The 26668-nt window shown below is 54.1% G+C and overlaps 1 protein-coding gene across 7 annotated transcripts in view; it reads left to right on the top strand.

Annotated features, from left to right (window-relative positions):
- The window catches only part of SH2D3C (SH2 domain containing 3C), a 40813-nt gene that overhangs the window by 5585 nt on the left and 8560 nt on the right, over positions 1-26668 (top strand). Inside the window, exons 1-5 of one of the 7 annotated variants that reach the window (XM_003264173.2) lie at positions 1615-2089; positions 11995-12034; positions 22293-22421; positions 23933-24387; positions 26302-26426. In XM_003264173.2, the coding sequence (XP_003264221.1) occupies positions 2046-2089; positions 11995-12034; positions 22293-22421; positions 23933-24387; positions 26302-26426 (793 nt within the window). In that variant the 5' untranslated portion in view covers positions 1615-2045. Of the gene's footprint in view, positions 1-1614; positions 2090-10882; positions 11528-11994; positions 12035-17566; positions 19514-22292; positions 22422-23932; positions 24388-26301; positions 26427-26668 lie in introns of those variants that run through there. The other 6 variants (XM_030817858.1, XM_003264176.2, XM_030817860.1 and 3 more) reach the window with 6 other exon arrangements.

The following is a 26668-nucleotide window of genomic DNA, read 5'->3' as shown; positions in this document are numbered from 1 at the left end:
CATTTGTCAGCTTAATTTGGTTATAGGGTGAGTTGAGTTCATGTAAAAATACAAATTGTGATGATAGGACAATAGCTCCCATTTAGTAAGCATTTTTACTGGATATCAAAACAAATATCTCACTGAAAACTCCATATAAGATTCAATCATTAAGGCTGGGTGCAGTGGCTCATGCCTGTAATCCCAGTATTTTGGGAGGCTAGGAGTTTGAAAACAGCCTGGCCAACATGGTGAAACCTCGTCTCTACTAAAAATACAAAAACTAGCAGGGCGTGGTGGCGCGTGCCTGTGATCCCAGTTACTCAGGAGGTGGAGGCACGAGAATTGCTTGAACTTGGGAGGTGGAGGTTGCAGTGAGCCGAGATCACACCACTGTACTCCAGACTGGGCGACAGAGCAAGACTCAGTCTCAAAAAAAAAAAACAAAAAAAACCAGATTCAATTATTAGACCCACTTACAGATTGGGAAACTGAGACTCAGCCAAGGTTACACAGAACCGGGATTTGAGCAGGAATCTGCTTCCTTCCAGAGGCTGCACACTTATGTAGCACATTGGACTCACCACCTTCTCAATCCTAGGGCCATGTCTTTCACACCCGGGGAGACCCCTCAATCCCAGCCAAAGGAGTCCCCGGCTTTTCAATCCTTAGAACCTTTGTCTCAACCACACCAGTCACATGTGCCTGTCGAAATAAAGAAAAAAAGTCAGCTGGCCAGGCGCAGTGGCTCACGCCTGTAATCCCAACACTTTGGGTGGCCGAGGTAGGCAGATCACAAGGTCAGGAGTTCGACACCAGCCTGGCGAAAGAGACCAGCCTGACCAACACGGTGAAACCCTATCTCTACTAAAAATACAAAACTTAGCCAGGCGTGGTGGCAGGCACCTGTAATCCCAGCTACTCGGGAGGCTGAGGCAGCAGAATTGCTTGAACCTGGGAAGCAGAGGTTGCAGTGAGCCAAGATCGCGCCATTGCACTCCAGCCTGGGTGACAAAGTGAGACTCCAACTCAAAAAAAAAAAAAAAAAAAAGTCAGTTAACAAAAGTAATTGTAGGGCCAGAGTTCTGGGACCTTTCTTTCTTTTTTTTTTTCTGGTAACTTTCTTGAGAGCAGCTTTTTCCTGAGACACCAAGCACAGCCTCTGTCTTTGAGCTGTAATTGCCTAGACCCCTGATCAGTGAGGAGGACCATGTAAAGGGGTAGAGTGAATCCAGTCCAGATTCTGCTTCTTACTGGCTGCATGACTGGACAAATCTGTTCCTCTCTTGGAGCCTCAGTTTCTCATCTGATAAATGGACATAACAACAGCACCTACCTGGTCGGGTTGTGGTGAGGATTCAAGAATAACATACCTGTAAAATCTCAACACAGTGGCTGGCATGCTGCACTCAGTAAATGGGAATGCTATATTTACGGTTGATAGAACTCATGTTTTTCCACCATCCCCGGCTGCCTTCTGCCATCACCTCCTACATTCGTCCTCATTCGGGCGTAGAGGACCAAGGATTGTATGTAGCTGAGAGGGCCTGATGATGGGTCCTGGGGCGTTCTAAGACACCCCAAGGTATGAGACGGCACCAGAAGCCTGGCCCCTCCCACCCAGGGAAGCCGAGTTTCGCGGGAGCGGGGCGGGGCGGGGCGGGGTGGGGCGAGGCGAGGCGGAGTTGAGGGCGTGTCTAGGGGCGTGGCCTACCCCAGGCTGCGCGGAGAGCTGCTGGGGAAGCGAGCGCTGTAGCGGGGCGGGCGAGGCGGAAGGGTGTGCTAGGGCACGCGGCCTTCCCGACACTGACTGATGGGGAGGGGGCGGAGCGAGACCGCAGGCGAAGGGCCGTGTCCGAGGCGGAGAGCGTCCTTCCCTGCCGGTGGAGTAGGCGGTGGAGCGGGGCCAGGCAAGGAGCGCGGGGGCGTGTCCGGGGGCGTGGTCTACAGGTCAGTCTCCGCCCCCGGAGTCCGGCACTGAACTCCGCAGCTCCGTGGCCTGAGAAAGGAGGGAGCCGCTGGGTTTAGGAGGTCCCCGGGCTGCCGGCGGCGACAGCGGGGGAAGCATGACTGCTGTGGGCCGAAGGTGCCCCGCGCTGGGGTCCCGAGGGTGAGTGACCGAGCTGGGCCTGGGGAGGGCCAGCGGGGAGCAGGAGAGATCGAAAGGAGGAAATCTGCACCCCTGGGGCAACTGACAAATTTGGGGGGGGGGTTAGCATCAGGGACTTTTCTAAGCCAGCTTTCTTTGGGTGTAACTTTGTCACCGCAAGTCAGGCATCTGCTTATCTACTCTACACAACAGCCCCAGGAGAGAAGTACTACTATCACCCCCATTTTATAGATGAGGGAAGAAAGATTGCCTGCCGAGTTTGACACAGCCAGTAAGCGTCAGAACCAGGGTTTAATCCCAGCTTCCTGGCCCATGCTCTTAACACCTTGGCAGCACATTCCTCTCCAGCAGGGCCAGGGCCGCTGAGAAAGGTGGCCTTGAGAAACCTTGAGAATGGCAAGTCCAGGACCCAGCCCAAGCCTTCTTCGCCTGTGGACAGAGCCCTGGTGGGCCTAACAGTGCCTCTGGCATCATGCTTAGCCAGGAGCTGACCAAGGAAATGAAGAGACTCTTCCCCTCCAGCATCTGGAGTGTCCCGAGGAGGATGGGGTTAGCAGACCAGATTGAGCCCCCTTCTGGTGCCCCGGGACCCAGTGCTCCATCTGCCCCCCAGGGACTGTTGAACATTCTTTCCAGAAGTCCCTGAACCTCATCCCTGTGCCCTGGAGTCAGGGGAGCAGCCTGGCCCATGAGATCTCAGACTAGCCCTGCCCCATTCTGGTCTTTAGTCTCCCAAGTAGCCCAGATGGGCCTGAGATGGTCTCTGAGGATCCATCCAGTTTGGGGAGGAGGACATTTGGGAAATGCCAGTGAGCAAGTTCGGGGGCCCTGTTCCTGAGTGTCTAGAGGAGGCCGTCCCAGGCCTAAGCTGGGGAGACAGCGTCCCTCCCCCACCCCTGGGGAGGCAGGGTGCACCTGGAGCAGGAGGAAGGAAGGGGAAGAGGTGAGGCTGCAGGGGTTTCCTGGTGTCCTGTTCCCTGCTGAGATCATGGGGATGAAGAGGAAGGAGGGAGGAGGGACCTTTAGCTCCCCCCCAAAAAAGGAAAGCACCAGCCTAGCCTGCTCCCTACCTCCCAAGGACCCTCAGTCTTCTGCAGGTCCCAGAGAGGCACCCTCCCTCCTCAATCCGTCTTACAGAAGAGGAAGCAGAGGCCTGGAGAGGGACAGGAAGCCCCAGCACTCCCTATCCCACGCCCACCCACACTGGAATTGTCAGGCGAGCGTCCCACCAGGCATGATCACCAGCTGACAACCAGCAAGCACCTGACAGGTGTTGTCTAGCTCAACACTAGACTGGGGTGTGAGGTGGGAACCTCTACTCGCCCCATTTTGCCAGTGAGGAGACTGAGGCTTAGAGAGGGGAAGGGACTCTCCTGGGGTCACAGAGAAATTGGTGTCAGGCCTAACTATTTGATCCCAGGCCTGACTAGCTCCTAAGCCCAAGCTCTTAACCACTAGTTCACATTTCCCCTCTTGCAAGTAAAAATCTCAAAGCTTTTTCTTTTCTTTTTTCTTTCTTTCTTTTTTTTTTTTTTTTCCGAGATGGAGTTTTGCTCTTGTTGCCCAGGCTGGGGTGCAATGGTGTGATCTCGGCTCACTGCAACCTCCGCCTCCTGGGTTCAAGCGATTCTCCTGCCTCAGCCTCCCGAGTAGCTGGGATTACAGGCGTGCGCCACCACGCCTGGCTAATTTTTTTTTTTTTTTGTATTTTTAGTAGAGACGTAGTTTCTCCATGTTGGTCAGGCTGATCTCGAACTCCTGACCTCAGGTGATCCGCCCACCTCAGCCTCCCAAAATGCTGGGATTACAGGCGTGAGCCACCGCGCCCAGCCAGCTTTTTCTACCATTATTTCAAAGTACTTCCCATGACCCCCTGGAAAGGAGCCCATTTTACAGATGAAGATGTTGAGATTTTTGTGAGGCTAATAACTTGCTTGAGTTGATGCAGTTAGTTGAATGGGAATGATACTCATTTTCATTTTGACTGAGGTACAGCTATGCCTCAGACACTGTTCTAGGTTCTGGGAGATAGCAGTGAGCATGGCAGACAAAACCTTGCCCTCATGGAGTCCCCATTCCAGGGCAGGGGAGACAGATAACAGACAAGATAAATGAGTTCTGTGGTCGACTAGAAGAGAAAAGCCTTACCGAGAAAATTTAAAATCAGCTCTAGAATTGGTTGGCAAAAGTGGGGAGTGGCTGGTGGTGCCAATTTAAGAAGGTTAGCCAGGAAGAAAGGCTCAGCGAGGAAGTGGTGTTTGAACAAAGGAGATGAAGGGACAAACCCTCTTGCTGTCTGGAAAGGAGCATACCAGGCCAAGGGAACAGCGTGTATAAAGGCCCTGATGTGGCATGTTTGGGGAACAGCAGAGACCACTGTGGCTGGGGCAGAGCAAGGTGGGGAGGACAGGGAGGGGTGGGCTGGGAGGCTGGGATGGAAATGGGAGCAGATAACGTAGGGCCTGGAAGAGCCCAGCGAGGACCTGGCTTTGGCACTGAGCAAAACGGGAGCCGTTACTGGCCTTGAGCCGTGGCAGGCACCACTGTGACTTATGTTTTTAAAAGACCTCTTTTAGGAGAATCTTTTCTGTGTTTGATATTTTTTTGAGACAGGGGCTTTATTCTGTTGCCCAGGCTAGAGTGCAGCGGCTCAATCATAGCTTGCTGCAGCCTCGAACTTTTAGGAGGATCTGATTGCTGTTCTGTGTTGGTTTTTAGTGCCTCATCTGAGTGTCCTTTGCCTCCCACCTAGAGATCCAAGCCCCTACCCTCACTCCCAAGGGGCTGTTTGGAAGGAAACGGAGACTTGAGAACCAGGGGTACCCTGTGTTGCCCCTGCCCCGGCCCTGGTGCCAGGCACTGAAAACAGGCCAGGATACTCCCCCCACCACTCCATTTCCTTTTGGAATGTTGATTCTGGTCCAAGAATTCCCAACTCTCCCCAGAGTCCCACGACCCTCTCGGCCCTGCAGGGTGACGTCAGCTGCCGGGCATCTGGTAGCGATTACCCACCAGGGGTGGGGGTCGTGGTGGGCCGCGTCTGTGCAGCCTCTTCAGGCTCTGGGAGGCTAGTCCTAGTCTTCCGAAGGGGCCCAGCTGCTCCTGGCTCTCATTTCCTGTGGAGACTTTCTCACAGTCCTTGAGACCCCCGGACGCCTTGGGCTGTGGGAACTGGGCTGGCTTGGGAAGGATGGGCTGTTCCCCCGACCCCTAGCTGGATCCACATCCCCCCAAACCCTCAGGGGACCCTGTTGCAGGCTGCTGGACCTGCGTGGGGTGAGGGCTGGGGAGGATAGGGGTCAGGTACAGCAGTAGCTCAGAGGCCCACTGACCGTGTGACCTTGAGCCAGTCCCTTTTCTTCTCTGAGCCTTAGTTTCCCCATCAGTAAATTGAGAACAATGACAGCACCTGCTTCATAGAGTCACTGTGAGGACGGGATATGTCAGGTGGAGCATTTATTCTGGGCTGGGCCCAAGCAAGTACCAGTAAACAGGAGCTACTCATGCTGTAGAAGGGGAAACTGAGGCCCGATGAGAGGGACTTGCCCAGAGCCACGCCACTTCCTACCTCCCAGCCGAGGGCCCTCTCAGGCTCCACCCCATTTCCTCTTCCTGACATTGGTTCTGGGCTCTGGTTGAAATGTTGTGTTTTTGTTTGTCTGTTTCTTTGCCTTCCCTCTCTAGCTTCTCCTCCTCTGCACCCAGAAGTGGCTCCCAATGTCTGGGGGAGTCCGCCCATGTATGGAACAGAGAATTAGACATCAGGCCATCTGGTTCTAGTCTGAGCAGCTGCATACCCTGGGTCAAGTTACAAGCTTCAGTTTTCTCCCCTGTAAAATGGGGCTTCGAGATCACAGGCATTCCCTCAGCCGCTACCACTCAGTAGATGCCTTTTCTTTTCTCTCTTCTTTGGCAGGTTTTGAGACTTGGGCGGCAGCTCTCAGGGCCCAGCATCCTCAGCTCCGCCCTGGGAAGAATGGCCCCTGCTCTGCCTTCTCCTTACAGGGCTGTCGCCCATCCTGAGCTCCTGCTAGACACCGCAGCCCACTCAGGAAAACTGAGGGCTCCAGACGGTGGAGAGGGAGCAGAATGTGCTGGGCACAATGGTGGCCCATCTTGGGGAGTGGGGCAGGGCTAAAGCCAAGTGTCTTCCCGGCAGGGAATCCCACAGGCCCCATAGCTGGTGTCCTGGGAGAGACGGGGCTTTCCACCCAGCTCTTTTTGCCCAGGGCCTTTAAGGGCTGAGAAGCTCAGAGCAGGCAGGTGCCTGTTGCTTCTCTGCGGTGGGTGAGTGAAGATGGGAGTGAAGGAAGGAAAGAGGCTGGGCACAGGGCTCACGCCTGTAACCCCAGCACTTTGGGAGGCCAAGGCAGGTGGATCCCCTGGTGCCAGGAGTTCAAGACCAGCCTGGCCAACATGGTGAAACCCCATCTCTACTAAAAATACGAAAACTAGCTGGGCATGGGGGCTCACGCCTGTAGTCCCAGCTACTCAGGAGGCTGAGGCAAGAGAATCACTTGAACCCGGGAGGCGGAGGTTGCAGTGAGCCGAGATCATGACACTGCACTCCAGCCTGGGCAACAGAGCAAGACTCCATCTCAAAAACAAACAAACAAACAAACAAAAAACAGGAAGGAAAGAAACTTCAGCCCCCCAGGAGGGGCATGGTGGGAGGGTGGCAGATCTTCATGGGTGGAGCCTGGGGCAACAAGAGGAGCCCCACATGGGCCAGGGAACCTTGCACCCCTCCTTCTCATGTGGTCCTCACAGCCCCTCTGGGGAGATAGTTATAATGTGCCCACTTTACAGATGACGAAGTTGAGCTTCAGAGAGGGAAGGCAGGGAGCCAGGGATCAGGGGCAGGGGAAAAGCTGAAAGGCAGGTGGCAGAGGTTGGGGAGGTCTCCACTTGAGGACACATGTCCAGGCCTCAAGGCCCAAGGGAACAGACAGGGACAGAGAGCAGACAGGCCTGTGCAGAGGACCAGGTCACCGTCATGAAAGAGGGCCAGGGTGGGGCAGGACGGCAGCCTCTCCCCACCCCTTCTCCTACAGGGCCCCTGGGGGAACGTCACCCTTCCTTCTGGCCCATGATGAAGGCCCTGAGGGTGAAGCTCAGATTTAATCATGCATTGGGGGAAAATAAGGATAATGGGCTTTAATTGCTGCTCATTAATCCAATTAATTAAGCTAATGTATGCAATAAGTGGTATCAGTTATCAGAACAAATCAGTTAATACAGGCAGTGAAAGGGGTTATTTAAATAATTAATGCTGATGATTAATGGGACTGATTTAGCTCAATTGTCACTATTATTTATTAATTGATTTCACCACTAATATGGCAGGAGAACTCTCTTTTAGGTTTGTAAAATGAGGAATAAATAAATTAATTAGTGGAGCTGAGTTTTGAAAATGGATGCTTTGATTCCTGGATTTGATCATTACAATGGGAGGGAGAGTTTTCTAGAAATCCCCAAGCAAACTGAGCTCTGAAGGCTGAGTAGGAATGACCCTACTCAGGGAGCGCCTCAGGGAGCGAGGACATTCTAGGCAGAGGGAACAGCACGTGCAAAGGTCCTGAGGCTGCAGGGGGTGGAGCTCTTTGGAGGAATTTTGAGGAGGCCAGAGTGCAAGGAAGGGAGAGGAGAGAGAAGAGATTTGACCAGCAGAGACTGGGTCACAGATGGCCCAGCCAGGAGGACTAGACTTTGTCCTCAGGGCTGCGGGGGCTGCTGTGACACTCATTCATTCATTCAAAAAAATATATTTACTAAGTTTCTGATGGTTCTTGACATTGTCTAGACAGAAAGACAAACCCTTGTCCTTGTGGGGCTGACGTTCTAGTGAGAGGAGCTAGTCCCTGCGTGAGAGGAAATGCGTGCTAAGTCAGATGAGGGGTCAGAGCAGAATTAAGCAGGGAAGGGAATGTGGTAATGGAGGAAGATCACACTTTCAGAAAGGGTGGCCAGGGAAGGCCTTGCTGAGAAGGGGACATTTTAGTGAAGAACTGAAGGAGGGGTTGGGTATGGTCGCTCACACCTGTAATCGCAGCACTTTGGGAGGCTGAGATGGGAGGATCGCTCCAGCCAGGAGGTCGAGGCTACGGTGGCCGTGATCTCACCACTGCATCCCAGCCTAGACGACAGAGTGAGACTCTGTCTCAAAAAAAAGAACTGAAGGGCCAGGCATGGTGGCTCATGCCTGTAATCCCAGCACTTTTTGGGAGGCTGAGGCAGGCAGATCACCTGAGGTCAGGAGTTCAAGACCAGCCTGGCCAACATGGCGAAACCCCGTCTCTGCTAAAAATACAAAAAATTAGCCCGGCATGGTGGTGGTCACCTGTAATCCCAGCTACTTGGGAGGCTGAGGCAGGAGAATCACTGGGACATGGGAGGCGGAGGTTGCAGTCAGCCAAGATCACACCACTGTACTCCAGCCCGGGCGATGGAGCGAGACTCCATCTCAACAACAACAACAACAACAGCAACAACAACAACAAAAAAGAGCAGGAGGGAGGGAACCCAGGGGATATCTGCAGGAAAAATATTCCAGGCAGCAGGAATAGAAAGTGCAAAGACCCTGAGGTGGGGTGGGGGAGATGGAGCAGCGCGGGCGAGGGGGACTGTGGTGGGCTGTGGGGTCAGTGTGCAAGGCTGTTTCCAGGACCTTGGCTCTTACTGTGAGTGAAGCTGGGGGCCACGCAAGTGGGTCGGAGCAGAGGAAAGCTGTGATCTGACCTTCATTTGAACAGGACTGCTGTGGCTGCTGTGCGGGGAGAATAGGTCTCAGGGACACAGATGGAGGCAGGGAGGCCAGTGGGAGGTGGTGGTGATAGTCCAGGCAAGTGATGGCAGCGGATTGTAACTGGACATGGTCATTGTGTCTTGGACATGTCAGAGTGTTGTAGCGCCACCCCATGGTGAGGCCATGGGGTGAAAGAGTGGCCCCAGAGCCTCAGCTTCCCTGACCTGGTCCTCTGCCCTGAGCACCCCTATAGGCTCGGGCCACCCTAGTCAGGCCTAATCTCTTGTGCAGGCACCCTGTCTCCAAGGCTCTGCCCCTGTCCCAGAGCCCCAGGGGAAGTATAGGAAGCAGGAGGAAGCGCTGGGTTGATCCAGTGTCCCGGCCAATCTGTTCCCAGCAGTGGGAGGATTTCCGGGCCTGAATAGCAGGAAATGTTGGGATGGGATGCCTCACCCGGGAAGAGTGGGCGGAGGTGGATGGGGGAGGGGCCCTACTCTACCTCACTCCCACTGCTGCTGGACAGAGAGAACCCAAAAGCCTACTGTTGCTGGGCTGTAGCTTGAGGGACAGTGGTTAGTTACCACCTAGGGCTTTCTAGGAGAGAAGATTAGCGATGAAGAACCCTAGAATGTTAGAACAGGGAGGGCTATCAGACAATGTCTCAAGGAGGAGTTTTTGGCTTTAGGATTGGGGGAACTCACAATTTTATTTTTTATCTTGGCTTTCTTTTGTTTGTAAATACTAGGCCCCTGTATTTAAGGAGGAGGTCCAATATTCGACCTCCCCTCCCCATTTTGCAGATGGGAAGGCTGAGGCCTTTCTTAGCCAGAGAACCTGGACCCAGCCTAACAACATTAATGATGACAGTGATTAACAATTAAAATTGGCTGTTTACTATTCATGCATCCCTTTAAGCAATATTTCTTTCTTTCAACCTCTTGTTCTTGGGTTCAAGTGATTCTCCTGCCTCAGCATCCCAAGTAGCCAGGATTACAGGCGTTTGCTGCCACGCCCAGCTAATTTTTCTTTAAGCAATATTTCTTGAGCTCCTGCAGGCACTGTGTTGGGGACTGGGTCTGAATGGTGATTTAGACAAAGTCAACACTTTCATAAGGGCATCAGATAATTAAGTCAACAAATAAATATGAAGTGGCCATTTCAGGAAGAAATTGCAAAAATTGAAAATAAACTAGGGTTGGGAACACAGAATGAAGGAACGAGGGACTATTTGAGGTGGGGAGGTCAGGGAATGCTTCTCCGAAGAGGTGACATTAAACAAAGCCCTGAATAAAGAGGGAGGAGGGACAAGCTTCATGAAGCCCTTGGGGAAGAGCATTCCAGGCAGAGGGAACAGCAAGTGCGAAGGCCCTGTGGCCGGAACAAGTTGCCAAGGAGGGTGGGGCAGAGGCAGGATAAGGGACATGAGGTGCAAGGGAGACAGCCTGGAGGGTTGGCAAGGTGGCTGTCGGGTACAGCAGGCCACACAGGGCCTTGTGGGTTGGAGAACAGATAAGCCAATTTATGTCTGTTTTTCTGGCATAATCATGGTACCCTCTTTACTCTCACAAAGGAAGAAAAGCTCTGGTTTGGATGATAAATTGCATGACCACGGAGAGGAGTTTAGATTTTGTTTTTCTCGGCCGGGCGCGGTGGCTCAAGCCTGTAATCCCAGCACTTTGGGAGGCCGAGGCGGGCGGATCACGAGGTCAGGAGATCGAGACCATCCTGGCTAACAGGGTGAAACCCCGTCTCTACTAAAAATACAAAAAATTAGCCGGGCGTGTTGGCGGGCGCCTGTAGTCCCAGCTACTCGGGAGGCTGAGGCAGGAGAATGGCGTGAACCCCGGGAGGCGGAGCTTGCAGTGAGCCGAGATCGCGCCACTGCACTCCAGCCTGCGGGACAGAGCAAGACTCCGTCTCAAAAAAAAAAAAAAAAAAAAAAAAAAAAAAAAAAAAAAAAAAAAAAAAAAAAAAAAAGAAAGATTTTGTTCTTCTACAGATGGGAGCCACTGAAGGGCTGAGGATGGTGTGTTTGCCATCAAATGCTTAGGTTGTAAGCTTAGGTGCCTTCTGGCCTTGGGGCAGAAGCTGACTGTGGGTGACAGTGGACACGGAGCCCGAGGGAAGGCTCCTCTGCTCCACTGGAGACACGAGGGTGGCCCTGCTGTGGGGACGGGGTGGACATGCGGAGAGGATTCTGACGGCGGAGCGGCAGGATTTCCCGGTGGACTGGGTGTGGAGCTGAATGGAAGAGAGGGGGCACAAAGGACCGCAAGGTTTTTGGCCAAAGCTGCAGGAAAGAGGAAACTGACATCAGCTGAGATGGGGAAGATGGGGAGGGGGCAGGGAGGAGCCACAGTTCTGCTTTGGATACGACAAGTTGGAGATGGCCTTCAGATATCCAAGGGGAGGTGTCCAGGAGGTAGTTGGGTTTCCGATTCTGGGGTTGGAGGGGCAGGTCCAGGCTGCCTGAGGGTAGGGGTAGCATTTAAGGCCCTGCAGTAGGGGGAGTGGTTCACGGTGGCCCTCAGGAGGAAGGAAGGAAAAACAGCCACCTCTGGCCTCTGGCCTCTCCAGGCTCTCCACCCTGGGGGCAGAATCAATTCCGTAGCCCTCTGGCACCGGCAGTGGCATCGCAGTTGGCTGGGCAGTGGCCGTGACTGGGTCACTCTACCCTAGGAAGTGAGCGCAGAGTAGGAGGACGGGCTGATCCCCACTTGGGGCCCTCCAGTGTTTAGAGTCAGGGATGAGGGGGGTGGGGTGGGAGGAGGGGGTGGGGAAGGCAGACAGAAGAAGAAAACCAGGGAAGCGTGGTGTCCGGAGTCCAGTGAAGAAAGTGGTTTGGGAAGCAGGCTCCATAATAAGCATGTAATGTTCATCACGCCCTGAGTCCTTGAGTCAACGCCATTAGGCAGAGGCTGTCATTATTCCTGATTTACGGATACGAAATGCAGGCTCAGAGAGGTGAAGGGACTTGCCTAGGGGTGCACAGCTGGAAAGTGAAGGAGCCAGGCCAGCTGTTAAGTGCCCCCTCCTGCCTTCAGGGTGATCCTGCTGGGGTCCTAAGGGCCAGGTGCTGGCCCCAGGTAGGCAGGCAAGAGACTGGCAGCTGGGGAGACAAGCAGGGCTGGGGACGCTCACTTGTCTTTTCTCCTTCCAGGGCTGCTGGAGAGCCGGAGGCTGGCGGCGACTATGTGAAGGTAGGAGGGGCTGGGCCAGGGGTTGGTTAGAGGACACCGAAGGTCTCAGAGCCTGTTCCATGACGGGTGGGCAGAGCCCTCCCTCAAGCCTTGTTAGGAGCCAGACTTCGCTGTGTATTCCCGGGAGGGGAGGTTCTCAGAGTCGAGGCAGCATTTGGATCCAGTTTCATTGTCAGCACCTTCTTCCTACACCAGCTATTATTCTCTCCTGGTCCGAAACTCAGGGCATCCCAATATTTGATATCATCTGACCCCACCCACTTGCCAGCTGGACGGGGCCCCAACAGTGTCTCCATGTGAAGGATGCAGCTTTCCAATCCCACCCAATCTTTCTACACCTACTGTGTGCTGGCGCTGGGAGCAGGGAGCAGGAGAGGATGACTCAGTTCTTTATCACAGATAATGGACACAGCTCAGATTTATCCAAAGCTTAATTTATCCTGAGCACTGGGAACATTGAAATGCAGTTTTGGCCGGGCACGGTGGCTCATGCTTGTAATCCCAGCACTTTGGGATGCCAAGGTGGGTGGATCACCTGAGGTCAGGAGTTCAGGACCAGTCTGGCCAACATGGTGAAACCCCATCTCTACTAAAAATACAAAAAATTAGCCAGAAGTGGTGGTGCATGCCTGTAATCCCAGCTACTCAGGAAGCTGAGGCAGGAGAATTGCTTGAACCCAGGAGGCGGAGGTTGCAGTGAGCTGAGATTGCACCACTGCACTCCAGCCTGGGAAAAAAGAAAAAAAAAAAAGTGCAGTTTTGAAATAACAATGATAGTAATGATAATAATCATAAATAACATATTGAGTGCCTACTGTGTGCAGACCCTGTGCTGGCTGCTAGACACTGGAGGAGAGGCATTCTTTACATGAGAGCTCTTTGGTTTTCTCCCTCATCACTGGGTAGGGAGAGCCTTCTTGTGCCCATTTACAGATGGGAAACTTCAGGTCCAGAGAAGTGCAGTGACTTGCCCTGGGTCACATTACTTTTTTTCTTTTTTTTTATGCTTTAAGTTCTGGAGAAACACATTCATGTGCAGAACGTGCAGGTTTGTTACATAGGTATACACATGCCAAGGTGGTTTGCTGTACCCATCAACCCATGATCTACATTAGGTATTTTTCCTAATGCTATCCCTCCCCTAGCCCCCTACACCACACACTTTTAATGGTGAAAACCACAATTACTTTTGCACCAACCTGATATTATGAGGAAGAACTGGGATTACACCCCAAGTTTGATGCCAGGACTATAGCCAAAGCCCTTGGCCTTCTACCCCCAGGAGCCCCCACCCTGAGCAACGCCCTGTGCTGAGTACTAAGAATAGGCAGAGGGCAACCAGCACCAGGCCCTGAATTCAAAAGGCTCCTGGTCCATGTGGGACCCATGGAAGAAGCATATAGTGCTTTGCGCTTGTTTTTTGTAATCCATCAGATTCAACTTTTATTTTTATTATTATTTCTTTTAAGAGATGGGATCTCATTCTGTCTCTCACTGCAGCCTTGAGCTCCTGGGCTCAAGCAATCCTCCCACCTTAGCCTCCTAAGTCCCTGGGACTACATGTGTGTGCCGCTGCTAATAAAAAAAAAAAATTTTTTTTTTTTTTTTTTTTTTTGGGACAGAGTCTCACTCTGTTGCCCAGGCTGGAGCACAGTGGCGCGATTTCGGCTCACTGCAAGTTCTGCCTCCCGAGTTCACACCATTCTCCTGCCTCAGCCTCCCAAGTAGCTGGGACTACAGGCGCCTGCCACCACGCTCAGCTAATTTTTTGTATTTTTAGTAGAGACGGAGTTTCACCGTGTTAGCCAGGATGGTCTCCTTCTCCTGACTTCGTGATCCGCCTGCCTCGGCCTCCCAAAATGCTGGGATTACAGGCGTGAGCCACCACGCCCGGCCAAAAAAAATTTTTTTTTAAAGATGGGGTTTCACTATGTTGCCCAGGCTGGTCTCAAAAGCCTGGCCTCAAGTGATCCTCCTATCTCAGCCTCCCAAAGTGCTGGGAATACAAGCACGAGTGACCACACCCAGCAGATCCAAATTTTAGTCCCATCAAAGCATGATGGGCCAGGCACAGTGGCTCAGGCTGGGCACAGTGGCTCATGCCTGTAATCCCAGCACTTCGGGAGGCCGAGGCAGGCAGGTCACCTGAGGTTAGCAGTTCGAGACCAGCCTGGCCAACAAGGCGAAATCCTATCTCTACTAAAAATACAAAAATTAGCCAGGCGTGGTGGCACATGCCTGTAATCCCAGCTACTGGGGAGGCTGAGGCAGGAGACTTCCTTGAACCCAGGAGGCAGAGGTTGCAGTGAGTCGAGATAGCACCACTGTACTCCAGCCTGGGTGACAGAGCAAGACTCAGTCTCAAAAGAGATTAAAAAAAAAAAAAAAGCATGATGTAGGCTGATATAAAAACCCCCACAAAACTAAAAAACAAATTTTAGTCTGAGATCTGCCACTTACTTGCCACTGGATTTGGGTGTGGCATCGCCTCCCTGAGCCTGTGTTTGACTGTGTGAAATGGTAACGGGGGTGCTTCCAACCCAGGGTTGCTATGGCTTCAGTGAGACTGTGGCCGTGAGTGGGCGACCTGGGCCTGGAACAGGGCGGGCTGGCCTAGCTCCTCACCGCAGGGACATTTCATCACCCTGAGATGCTACCTGCCTAACTGTATGTAAGTGACTAGTAATGGAGCAGCGTGGGAAGTCCTCAGATTGCTGCCCCCTCACCATCACCAGAAGCTGTGGGAGCTCCAGAGGTAGGGGATGAATTTTAGCTGGGGAGCTGGGGAGCTGGAGATCAAGGAAAGCTTTCTGGAGGAGGAGGCATTGGAGCCAGGCCATTGCAGTTGACTGGGAACATTCACTGAGATCTCTCCATGAATGAAATGCTGGAAAGGAGACAAAGTTAAGCAGAGATGGGTAGGAGAGTGGTCCTGGCAGAGGCAGGAGTGTGGACAAAGTCAGAAAGTAAACTGCGTGAGCCCAGAAACAGAGCCCAGGGTAGCAGCAAGTCGAGCAGAAATTCCAGAACCCTTATGCCACCGTGGGAGGGAGGACCTGGGGAAAACCAACACCAAAGCCAATGGATGGAATGCAGGGGGGCATATTTCAGCATCCCGTAGACCCCAGCTGCCTGGTAAGGTAGTGAGATCCCTGTGAAGAATGTTAGCTTTATATTTTTTCCTTTAGTTTATTTTTAGGGGTTAAAAATGTAGGTTTTTCTTTTTTTTTTTCTCAACATCGTAAAATAAATAATACCTGCTCAGTAGAACTGATTAAACAGTCTCCCAAAGGACAAAGTCAAAGGAATGTTAATTTTAGTTTCAAGATTCAGATGAGGTTCCGGGCGCAGTGGCTCATGCCACAGCAATTGGGAGGCCACAGTAGGGGGGTCATTTAAGGCCAGGAGTTCGAGACCAGCCTGGGCAACATAGCCAGATCCTATCTCTACAAAAAATATATAAAAATTAGCTGGGAAGGCTGGGTGCGGTGGCTCACACCTGGGCTCACACCTGTAATCCCAGCACTTTGGGGGCCTTGGGCCTTGGCATTGGGAGGCCAAGGCGGGTGAATCACTTGAGGCCAGGAGTTTGAGACCAGCCTGGCCAAGATAGTGAAACCCCTCTACTAAAAATACAAAAAACTGGCTGGGTGCAGTGGCTCACGCCTGTAATCTCAGCACTTTGGGAGGCCGAGGCGGGTGGATCACCTGAGGTCAGGAGTTCAAGACCAGCCTGGCCAACGTGGAGAAACCCCATCTCTACTAAAAAAATGATACAAAAAAGTTATCCAGGCTTGGTGGCACACTACTGTAATCCCAGCTACTCAGGAGGATGAGGCAGGAGAATTGCTTGAATCTGGGAATTAGAGGCTGCAGTGAGCTGAGATCTTGCCACTGCACTCCAGCCTGGGCGATGGAGCAAGACTCCATCTCAAAATAATAATAATAATAATAATAATAAATGGGGTATGGTGGTGCACGCCTGTAATCCCAGCTACTCGGAGCTACTCAGGTGGCTGAGGCATGAGAATCACTTGAACCCAGGAGGCAGAAGCTGCAGTGAGCCGATATTGAGCCACTGCACTCCAACCTGGGTGACAGAGTGAGACTGTCTTGAAAAAAAAAAAAAAAAAAGCTGAGCATGGTGGTGCACACCTGTAATCCCAGCTACTCGGGAGGCTGAGGCAAAAGAATTGCCTGAGCCCAGGAGGTCAGTGCTGCAGTGAGCTGTGATTATGCCACTGCGCTCCAGCCTGGGTGACAGAGGGATACCCTGCCTCTTTAAAAAAAAAAAAAAAAATCAAATGAGGGTTAAAAGGAATCAATAGTTGGGTTCCAAAAGCCCCCTCCTAGGCTGGGCATGGTGGCTCATGAGTGTAATACCAGCACTTTGGGAGGCCGAGGTGGGCAGATCACTTGAGGTCAAGAGTTCAAGACCAGCCTGGCCAACATGGTGAAACCCCATCTCTATGAAAAAAAAAAAAAAAAAAAAAAAAATTAGCCAAGCGTGCTGGCATGCACTTGTCACTTGTAATTCCAGCTACTCGGGAAGCTGAGGCAGGAGAATTGCTTGAGCCCGGGTGGCCCACTCCAGCCTGGGCAACAAGAACAAAACTCTGTCTCAAAAAAACAAAAACAGGCCAGGCGTGGTGGCTCACGCTTGTAATGCCAGCACTTTGGGAGGCTGAGGCGGGTGGATCACGAGGTCAGAAGATCGAGACCATGGTGAAACCCTGTCTCTACTAAAAATACAAAAAATTAGGGGGCATGGTGGCAGGCGCCTGTAGTCCCAGCTACTTGGAGAGGCTGAGGCAGGAGAATGGCGTGAACGCGGGAGGCGGAGCTTGCAGTGAGCCGAGATATTGCCACTGCACTCCAGCCTGGGCGACAGAGCGAGACTCCATCTCAAAAATAAATAAATAAATAAATAAGCCCCTTCCTACCTTGAGATACTCATCTTTGAGGAGTCAGCTTCCAGAACTTCAGAGTTCTCAAACTATTTTGTATATCCTTTGATTCTAAGGCAAGGATTCTTAAATTCCAAGACCATAAAATTCCAGGCTGCATGCCCAGAGCTTCAGATGTGTTTACAGAAAACAAACAAACAACTGAGGCCCAGAGAGGTGGACTTACCCACCTGCGGTCACACAGCCTGTCAGAAGGATTTGGACCTGAGGCCTGACTGACGGGGAATCAGCAATGGCTCCCTTTGCATTGAAGAGCCTATGGTTCTGGGACAAAAAGTCCAGTTTCTTTTTCTTTTTGAGACAGAGTCTTGCTCCATCACCCGGGCTGGAGTGCAGTGGTACAATCTTGGCTCACTGCAACCTCCTCCTCCTGGGTTCAAGCGATTCTCATGCCTCAGCCTCCTGAGTAGCTGGGATTACAGGCATGCACCACCACACCCGGCTAAATTTTGTGTTTTTAGTAGAGACAGCGTTTCACCATGTTGGCCAGACTGGTCTCGAACTCCTGGCCTCAAGTGATCCACTTGCCCCGGCCTCCCAGGGTGTGGGATTGCAGGCGTGAGCCACCATGCCAGGCCAAAAAGTCCAGTTTCTAAGACAGGAAGCTTGAAAATAATAGCGTGCACTTATTGAGCGCTTACTTCATGCCTGGCAACTTACATGCACCAGCTCAGCGAAAGCTCACAAGGGTTCTGTGAGGTCGGCACAGGCTTTAGCTGCGTTTGACAGGTGCATTTTCCACAAGTAAGTCGTAGATCCCAGGGAAAGGGCTGGTGGGAGTGGGCGCACCAGTAGTTAGGGGACAGTTGAACCCAGGCTGCCCCTCTAACCACTGGGCTTTATTGGCTCTCTGCACCCCCAGAGTCTTGTCAGTGAACATCCGCGATTCCCAGCAGAGTCTGATTCCAAACCAGGGGTGAGAAATCCTGGGCTCTGGGAGATTTCCTAAGGCCACAAAGAATTTGGTCGAGCACATATAGGGATTTTTCCAGTTTTAGGTATGATTTAATTCAAAGTCTGCCCGCTCCGGGTCTGTTAGAGGTGCGGCGAGTGGGGGAGGCAGGAACCTCCCTCGCTGGTCCATGGGTCCCCACCCGATCCCGCTGCACCCGGTAATACCCTCCTTGGCAGGTCCTCCGCTCCGCGCCCGCAGCTCCAGGCAGCCCGAGCGCGCGGAACTGGAGGGCGGGGGGCGAGGGGCTGGGAGCGGGGGGCGGGCGGAGGGAGGAACAATGGCCCCCTCCCCTCCCCTGGCCGGCTGGAGGGTGGGGTCTCCCCGCCCCGCCTCCCCGCTCCTCCCCCGACAAGGCGATGAGGTAATCGCGCCGCTGAGAGGCACGCGCAGCCGGTGCCCAGCCGGTTGGTCCCTGCGCCCCTGCCCCGCCGGCCACCGCCCCCCCACACCGTCCCGGCCCCGGCAGCCTGGCCCCACCATGACCGAGCGGTGCAGCCTGTGGAGCGCCCTGTCGGCCGCCGCCTGCTGCTTCTACCGCGGCTCCTTCGTGCAGGTGCAGGTGAGGGGGCGGCTCGGCCCCCGCCACGCGCGCCGGGTTGGGACCCCCGGCCGCTCAGCCCGGGGCCCTAGAGCCAGCCGGGGAGCTGCAGCTCCGCGGCGCCCGGCAGGGTCCGGCTGGGCCGGGCCGGCCAGGAGAGGGGGCGGGGTCGCCCCAGCCTCACCTCTGGGCGCCCAGGCGCTCCGCGGGGTGAGGGTTCGGCGGCCACTCCTGGGACTCCGGGCTGCGGTGGATGCCGGTCCGTTTCTGCCTCCTCCGCAGGAGCGAGAGAGCTGGGGCAGGGGGGACCGGGAGATGGGGTCTCCGGTGTCCTGCCGGTCGTCCGCCTGGCACGCTGGCCCTTGCGGCTGACCTGGGCACACTGGCTCCCCATTGTACCGGGGGCACTAGGCTGGGATCTGAAGACTGAGTGAGGAGCAGGAAACGCGGGGGATGCTTCGGGTGCCAGGGTTGGGGCCAGAGCGCCCGCCACCCTCCCGCCCTCTAGGTGGGCTTGGACATGCCTGGGGCGCGGGTTTCTCCCAGCCCAGCTGGCCGGGCAGTGCAGGACGGCGCCGCGGCGGTGAGAGGGTTAAACGGAAGGGGGTGGAGGGGAGGACCCGGACCCGGACCCCGCCTCTCTGCGGAGCATCCTTTGGGGATGGCTTTGCTTGGGGTTGGGAAGCCGAGAGGAGCTGGAGGGGATGCTGGCCTCGGGCTGGCGGGAAGGGGTTAAGACCCTGTCCGGGGGTCTCCGCGCTCCTGCCCCCTGAGCCCCCTGGGAGATGCCAGGCGCGTCGGCTCTTCGCTTCCCCAGGCTCACACACGCTCGCGGAGCCCGCCTGAAGGACGGCCCCGCCGGCGGCGGAGCGCAGCATCCCCGCACTGGCCAATCAAGCGCGCGCAGGCCGGGAGGCGGTGAGATCATCTCTGGCCAATAGCAGGGCGCCGAGCGCAGGGATGCTGCATTCGCACCCCAGCACCCCCAACTCTAGGGAACTGGGGGCTCCCAGGTCGAGGTGAGATCAAGGCACAGGGACCCTAGGATTCCTCACTCTCAGATGTGTGGGAGGACCAAGTTGGTCCCCCCAAACTCTCCGTGACCAGTGATTAAGCTGGAAAACGGGAGCCCAGTCTCCCATCCCCTTTAACGGATGAGGCTGCCTAGGCCAAGAGAGGGGAAGTGACTGGCTCAAGGTCACACAGTGGCAGCCTTGGGGCGGTTCTTCAACATCCAGCCTCCTCCCTCCTTTGCCCGCGTCCCTCTAGCTCCAGCTGTGGAACTGGGGGAAGGTCTCAATCGCATGCCCTTTGTCAAGGAGGACGCCAGAAGGCTGAGGTCTTGGTTCCCTTTTTCCCTGTGACGCCCACTCTTCCCTTTCCAGGGTTTGGTGTGATATGAGGAAAGAGGACTAGGCTGGTGTGAGCACCACAGAGTGAGAGGGAGAGAGACCAGGGACCCCCAGAAGTAGGGGACCCCTTGGAGAAGTGTAGGTGTCTGAGAAGGCCCAGATCCTAGCTCAGCCCTGGGCCTCTCTGCCCTTCGGGGGCGTTGGTTTCTTCCACGGCCGGAGGATGTGCAGAATCCCCACCCCCAGACCCTGCCTTTCTCCTGAACACCTGTGCAAACCGCCCACTCCCACCATCTGTCCCCAGAGCCCTGCAGGCTCCTCAAGGTCCAAATTTTCATGGGCCCACCACCAAGCTGCTCCTGCCCCAGCCTTGCCCACTCAGAGCATGTCCCATCATCCTTCTAGGATCTCGGCCGGGAGTCCTCTCTGACCCCTCCGCCCTGCTCCCCCACATGAATCAATGGCCATCTAAACTCCCCTTCCCCCACTCCTTCTCCCCACACCTTATCTGCCCTGCCACTGCCTGGAAAACCCTAGGCTGCTCTCCACAAGTGGACTAAACCTGCCTCAACACTTCCAAACCCCTCCGTGGCTCTGCTGTGGCCTCCGGATAAACCCCAGCTCCCTGAGGCAGCCCTGCCACACCTGCCCCAGCCCCCACAGCCCCTTGGAAGTTCTCATTCATCTCCCCTCCCTCCCCTTGGCTCTGCCATAGGGCCCTGACTTTGCTGCTCTCTCCCCAGAAGCTCTTCCCTGTCCACCTGTCCATCAGCCCTCTCCACCCTGGTGCTTTTGCTTGGCTCACCCAGTCCTTCTTCAGACCTCAGCAGAAACGTCACCTTTTCAGGGAAGTGATCCCTGACTCTGCCCCCTGACTAGTTTGGTGGTTCACCATCTCTGTCTATGCATCTCGGGACATTCAGGAAACCTGGAATTGATTGTCAGTGTCTGCAAGGCCTCCCCCAGGGCCACCTTGGGTCCTCAGCCCTGGCACAGGACCAGGATAGAGACCTAGTCAATGTTGAATGGAGTCAGAGATTCTAGATATCTCTGACACTGGGAATCATGGTGTCTTGGGAGCAATGCAGACTAGGGTAAACCCAGGCAGTGTGGGAGCAGAGGGGTGAGGGATGTAGCCACAGAATTAGGAGGCGAGATCTGTGGATAGTCTGAGGAGGCAGGGAGTGGACTGGAGGACCCTCAGACTCTCGGGAGCGAGGGGCCCCAGGGAGAGACTCACCTGGGATGAAGGCCCTTTACAGCCTTCCGTCATCTATCCTGCCTTCTGGCCAGCGCTGGGGTCTGTCTGTCTTGGAGTAGCCATCTTTGGGGCCCGGAGGTGGGTGAAGGAGAGGAAGAACCATCCCATGTCCTCGCAGTGATGAGGATGTCCATGTGCTAGTAGTACTCTGGAGTGCTGTCCCTTTTCATCTTTGAAGTGAGTTGAGGCAGGTTCTGTCACGGTACCTATTTTAATGAGGAAGAAATTGAGGCCCAGAGAGCTCACATGGCACAGCAAGGATTGGGCTGGGCTCTGGTGGGTGTACACCTGGCATTAGGGGGCTTTCCTTCCTCTTCCCTTAAGGCCCCTGGGATCCATCAGCCTCCAACTTCAGGCCACAGTAATCAAGAAACCAGGAGTTTCTGGGCCAGGTGGGAGGGTGGAGTACTGGGCATTATCTCCCTCGGTGGCCTTGGGCTTCCCTGCTGGGCCATGGTCTCCCCATCTGGGTGAGGATTGCTGAGGATTTCAAGGGAGAAATGGTCTTGGAAATGGTAAGGGGCAATGCAGATGTCTGTATGGGGTCCCCGTGTCCCTGTTTATAGTCCCTTCCCCACCCTTGCATTGTAGAATGCACCATCCCAGAATGTATCCTTGTCCAACCAGCTCTGTTGTTTTGTTCATAACTTTTCCTGCAGTTACCTGCTGCCTCACCTCCAAGATTCACCTGTAGAAATCCCCCTCCAACACTTCAAGAACAGTTTGGTGCCCTTGGTGCATAATGAGTGTTTTCTTACTGCCATCTCCTCCAGGAAGGCTTCCCAGACCCCCTGTCTAGCTCAGGCTTAATCCCGCTTGTAAAAGCCACCCGGCTCTTTGCCGCTGTCCAGCGCTGTGGTGCTGACCGCACTCTACTCAGAAGCTCCCATTGCTTTTGCCTCTCCTCAGCCTAGGCACTGCCTTGAGGGCCGGACTTGGTTTATGTATCACTGCATCCACCCCTGGCATATAGCACAGGGCCTGGAATGCAGTTGGCATTGTTTTGTGGAAGGAATTGAGATTTCTTTACTCTTTCTGGGACCCATGGGAAAGGGTCTGGCACCTGTGCCTTAGTGTTCCCAGAGTCCCAGGATAGGAGGAGTTCATCCATGATAGAATGAAGTTGGGAGGGAAAGAAGAAGGAGGCTTTAAGTTGGATGCCAACTCTTGCTGTTTTCTACCCAGTTCTCCAAGGAGAAGTACATCCTGGACTCATCGCCAGAGAAACTCCACAAGGAATTGGAGGAGGAGCTCAAACTCAGCAGCACGGATCTCCGCAGCCACGCCTGGTACCACGGCCGCATCCCCCGAGAGGTGAGTAGGCCCCGAGCTGGACTTCAACCCTGGACCCTCCCACCCACTGCCTTGGCCAGCCCCAGCCCTGGCTGCAGCCACCTGGGAGGCTCTGACCTATTGCTTGGTGGGTTCAATCAGAATGGACTGGGATGGGGTCTAGCTCTGCCCTTTACGGACTGTGTGACCTTGAACAAGTTGCTTCACCTCTCTGAGCCTCAGTATCTACTGCAAAGGGTTGTTGTGAAAATTAAACGAAATAATGCAGGTAAAATGTTTAACATGATGCTTGACACCATGAATGTTGGCCTTTGTTCTTCTTATTATTACTGTTATTGTTACTGGTCTACATATCTGCCTTTTGTATGTTTGCTTAGTGAGTACCAATCTTTGGGCTACTTAGTTTTGGCAAAGTTGAGTTTCTTGGCTGAGGTGACTTTATAAGCCACAGATTTAAGTTGATAGATCACTTGTTCCTTCTTTCATTCATGCTATGATCTTTGCCAAACACTAACTCTGCCAGGACCTGTGCTAAGCACCAAGGGTGCAGAGGTAGAAGAGGTGGTGGCTTCTCTTGATGGCTAATGGCCCAGGGTGGGGGGCTGACAGGCAGGATGACAGTCAGAGCCTAGTGGAAGAAGTACAAGAATAGAGTGCCTGCTAAGAATATGTACGGGCGAGTCCCGAGGAGGGGACACTGAGGATGGAGGCCTTTGTGAGATGGATAGGAGTTCACCAGGTGGGGCCAGGTGCGATGGCTCACGCCTGTAGTCTCACCACTTTGGGAGGCTGAGGCGGGCAGATCACCTGAGGTCAGGAGTTTCAGACCAGCCTGGCCCACATGATGAAACCTCATCTCTACTAAAAACATGAAAATTAGCCAGGCATGGTGGCATGCACCTGTAATGCCAGCTACTCAGGAGGCTGAGGCAGGAGAATCACTTGAACCCAGGAGGCGGGGGTTGCAGTGAGTGTGCCACCTCACTCCAGCCTGGGTGACAGAGTGAGACTCCATCTTAATAATGATAATAATAACAACAATAATAATAATAAATAAATAAATTCATCAGATGGACAAGGCAGGAAGGGTGTTCCAGGACAAAAAAGCAGCTTGAGGGTGCAAGGGCCAGAGGCATGCCAGAGCACTGGGTGGTTGGAAGAATGAGGATTAGAAATTCACTCTGCCCAACCGGAACCCTGAGAAGGGATGGGTCTGAGACTTGGGTCTCAGATCACAGCCATTCTCGCTCCTCCAGACCCTGGGCCTCTGTGCCTTTCATTCCAAGGTGTTAGATCCTCCCATTCCTGAGCCTCTGTGCTGCAGACTCAGGGCCTCTGGCTGAGGTGCCCCCTGTGAACCTGGGTCATTGCATCCCCACTCTCAGATGTCAGATGTCTCTGTTCACTGGGTCCTCTATACCCTGGTTCTGGTCTTGCTGCGCCCCCTAATCCTGGGTTGCTCTGTCCCCTAGATCCTGGGTCTGACCCTCTCCTGGCCCCACCCTACTCCAGCCTAACCATGCCTTCTGCAGGTCTCGGAGACCTTGGTACAACGCAATGGTGACTTCCTCATCCGGGACTCACTCACCAGCCTGGGCGACTATGTGCTCACGTGCCGCTGGCGCAACCAGGCCTTGCACTTCAAGATCAACAAGGTGGTGGTGAAGGCAGGCGAGAGCTACACACACATCCAGTACCTGTTTGAGCAGGAGAGCTTCGACCACGTGCCCGCCCTCGTGCGCTATCATGTGGGCAGCCGCAAGGCTGTGTCAGAGCAGAGTGGTGCCATCATCTACTGCCCGGTGAACCGCACCTTCCCACTGCGCTACCTCGAGGCCAGCTATGGCCTGGGACAGGGGAGTAGCAAGCCCGCCAGCCCCGTCAGCCCCTCAGGCCCCAAGGGCAGCCACATGAAGCGGCGCAGCGTCACCATGACCGACGGGCTCACTGCCGACAAGGTCACCCGCAGCGATGGCTGCCCCACCAGGTCAGCCAGGGCCCCATTTGTCAAATGGGGGTGTGGGTAATGAGAGGGCTAGTGAGAATGAGAAGGCCCAGGCACACTGAAATGGGATGAACTTACTCTCCTGGAGCCTCTGTGTGCAGAGAGGAATGGGAGGAAGTTTGGGCCATACTCTGTGGATGTACGGAACACAGGGCTTGCAGGGAGTCAGACCCAAGTTGCAGTCCCAGCTCTGCCACTCGCTGGCCATGTGCCCTTGACCCTGTCACCTCTATTATCCCCATGTTCCTACCTATAAAGGCTTTCATTGAAGCAGCCCTCCCTACCCCAGGGGAGCCCTGAGTCCTGAACTGGAGGGGGGCCTTGTCCCCACCACCTGATGCCACCCCTCCTCATCCTACCCTGCTAGACCAAGGTGGGCATCCGAGCAGAGGGCTTTACAGCATGCAAATCAGTGCACAGGGAATGGGATGTTCTCAACAAATTTTAATCACACCTGGTTGTCTCTGGGGCTAAACCCAGGCCCCAGATGCCGGGAAAAGCCACAGCAGCTGACGGTTCCTGAGATCCTCCTAAGTGTTAAGTGCTGTATGTGCCCAATCTCATCAACGCCCACTTCCTCCTGGGAGGTGGGTCCTGCCCATACACCCAATTTGTAGATGAGGACATAGGCTTAGAGTGGGGAAGCTGCTTGCTAGAGAGTGGTAGGATCAAGATTCGAACCCAGGTCTGTGGACTCTGAAGTCTGTGCCCCAAGTTTCTGTGGTTTTCTTGGCTGTTTGCAAAGAGATCTGCTGTCCTGTGCCACCTGCACTTGGATAGGATCTTGAGGCTCCATCTCCCTGGGGCTGGGTTGGGTGCTCCCAGTCAAGGAATTGATGAATGGATACCCTGTGGGCAGCAGCCGCTTGGCCTGTGGTTTGGAACCAGTAAACATAATGGTGCCAGGATCCACGGACCATGTGTGCCTGAGGCATCCTGAGCATAGTTGGGAGCAGTGAGGAGAGGTCGGGATGGTGGGCCCACTCCCTAAGGCTCCTTACTCTTCCCAATAGCCCCTTTCCCCAGACCATTCTCCAGGTTGGAGGAAAGATTCTGCTTATCAAGCTGAGGGCACTAGTGAGGGGCTGTGTCTGCCCAGAGAATGGCTGTAGTTGACTAATTTGCACAAAGGCATCTCATGGGGTAGTTGAATTCTGGCCTATACCCCTTTCCCATCCTCTCCTCCTGGGGAAAGGAGAGGGACAGGGGAGCGTGAGAAGTGTTGGCTCAGCTGGGTGCCCCCAAGCCTCATCCTCAGGCTGCTCTAAGCTTTTTGGGAGGGGAAGCTGGGTAGAAAAGGGGGAGAGCAGGGTCATGTGGAGGATACCGACTAGGAACGGGGCTAATGGCCAAGCGCGGTGGCTCATGCCTGTAATCCCAGCACTTTGGGAGGATGAGGTGGGCGGGTCATCTGAGGTAAGAAGTTTGAGACAAGCCTGGCCAACATGGTGAAACACCATCTCTACTAAAAATACAAAAAATTAGCCAGGCTTGGTGGCAGGCACCTGTAATCCCAGGTACTCAGAGGCTGAAGCAGGAGAATGTCTTGAACTCGGGAGGCAGGTTCAGCAGTTGCAGTGAGCTGAAATCACGCCACTGCACTCCAGCCTGGGCGACAGAGTGAGACTCCATCTCAAAAAAAAAAAAAAGAAAAGAAAAAAAAAGAAACGAGGCGTTTTAGCCACCAGGGTTCCTAGCTCTGCTCCTGACTCGCTGTGCCCCCTCCCTCCTCTAGGCTTCAGTTTTTTTTGTACCTGTCAGTCGAGAGGTTGGATTTGATAATCTCCAAGCCTTCTCTGCCTCTGAAGTTCAAGGTGCAGAGGTGGGGGGTCCCAGAGGCAGGCTGAGGCCCCTGACCTCCGGGGCTCCCTGCCCATGATGGTGTCTGCTCCACAGTACATCGCTGCCCCGCCCTCGGGACTCCATCCGCAGCTGTGCCCTCAGCATGGACCAGATCCCAGACCTGCACTCGCCCATGTCGCCCATCTCCGAGAGCCCTAGCTCTCCTGCCTACAGCACTGGTATGGCCAGCAGAGGGGGTGGAGCAGGTGGAGGGAATCTGTCATTGAAGACTTCTGTCACCTATGTGTGGTTATGTGTGTTTCTGCCTCTTTTCTGAGGCGCGACCTTTACTGAGAGCAAGAACTGACACTGGGAACCTGCTAGCAGAACTGTTGATATCAACATATAAGATGTATCCATGGTTTGTTTATTTAGCAACTATTTATTTATTTATTTATTTTTGAGACAGTTTTGCTCTCCT

This window comes from Nomascus leucogenys, chromosome 8, assembly GCF_006542625.1.
Source record: "Nomascus leucogenys isolate Asia chromosome 8, Asia_NLE_v1, whole genome shotgun sequence".
In the NCBI taxonomy this organism is placed as follows: domain Eukaryota; kingdom Metazoa; phylum Chordata; class Mammalia; order Primates; family Hylobatidae; genus Nomascus; species Nomascus leucogenys.
The sequence above is the reverse complement of the archived record's forward strand: the minus strand, read 5'-3'. Positions and strand labels throughout refer to the sequence as shown.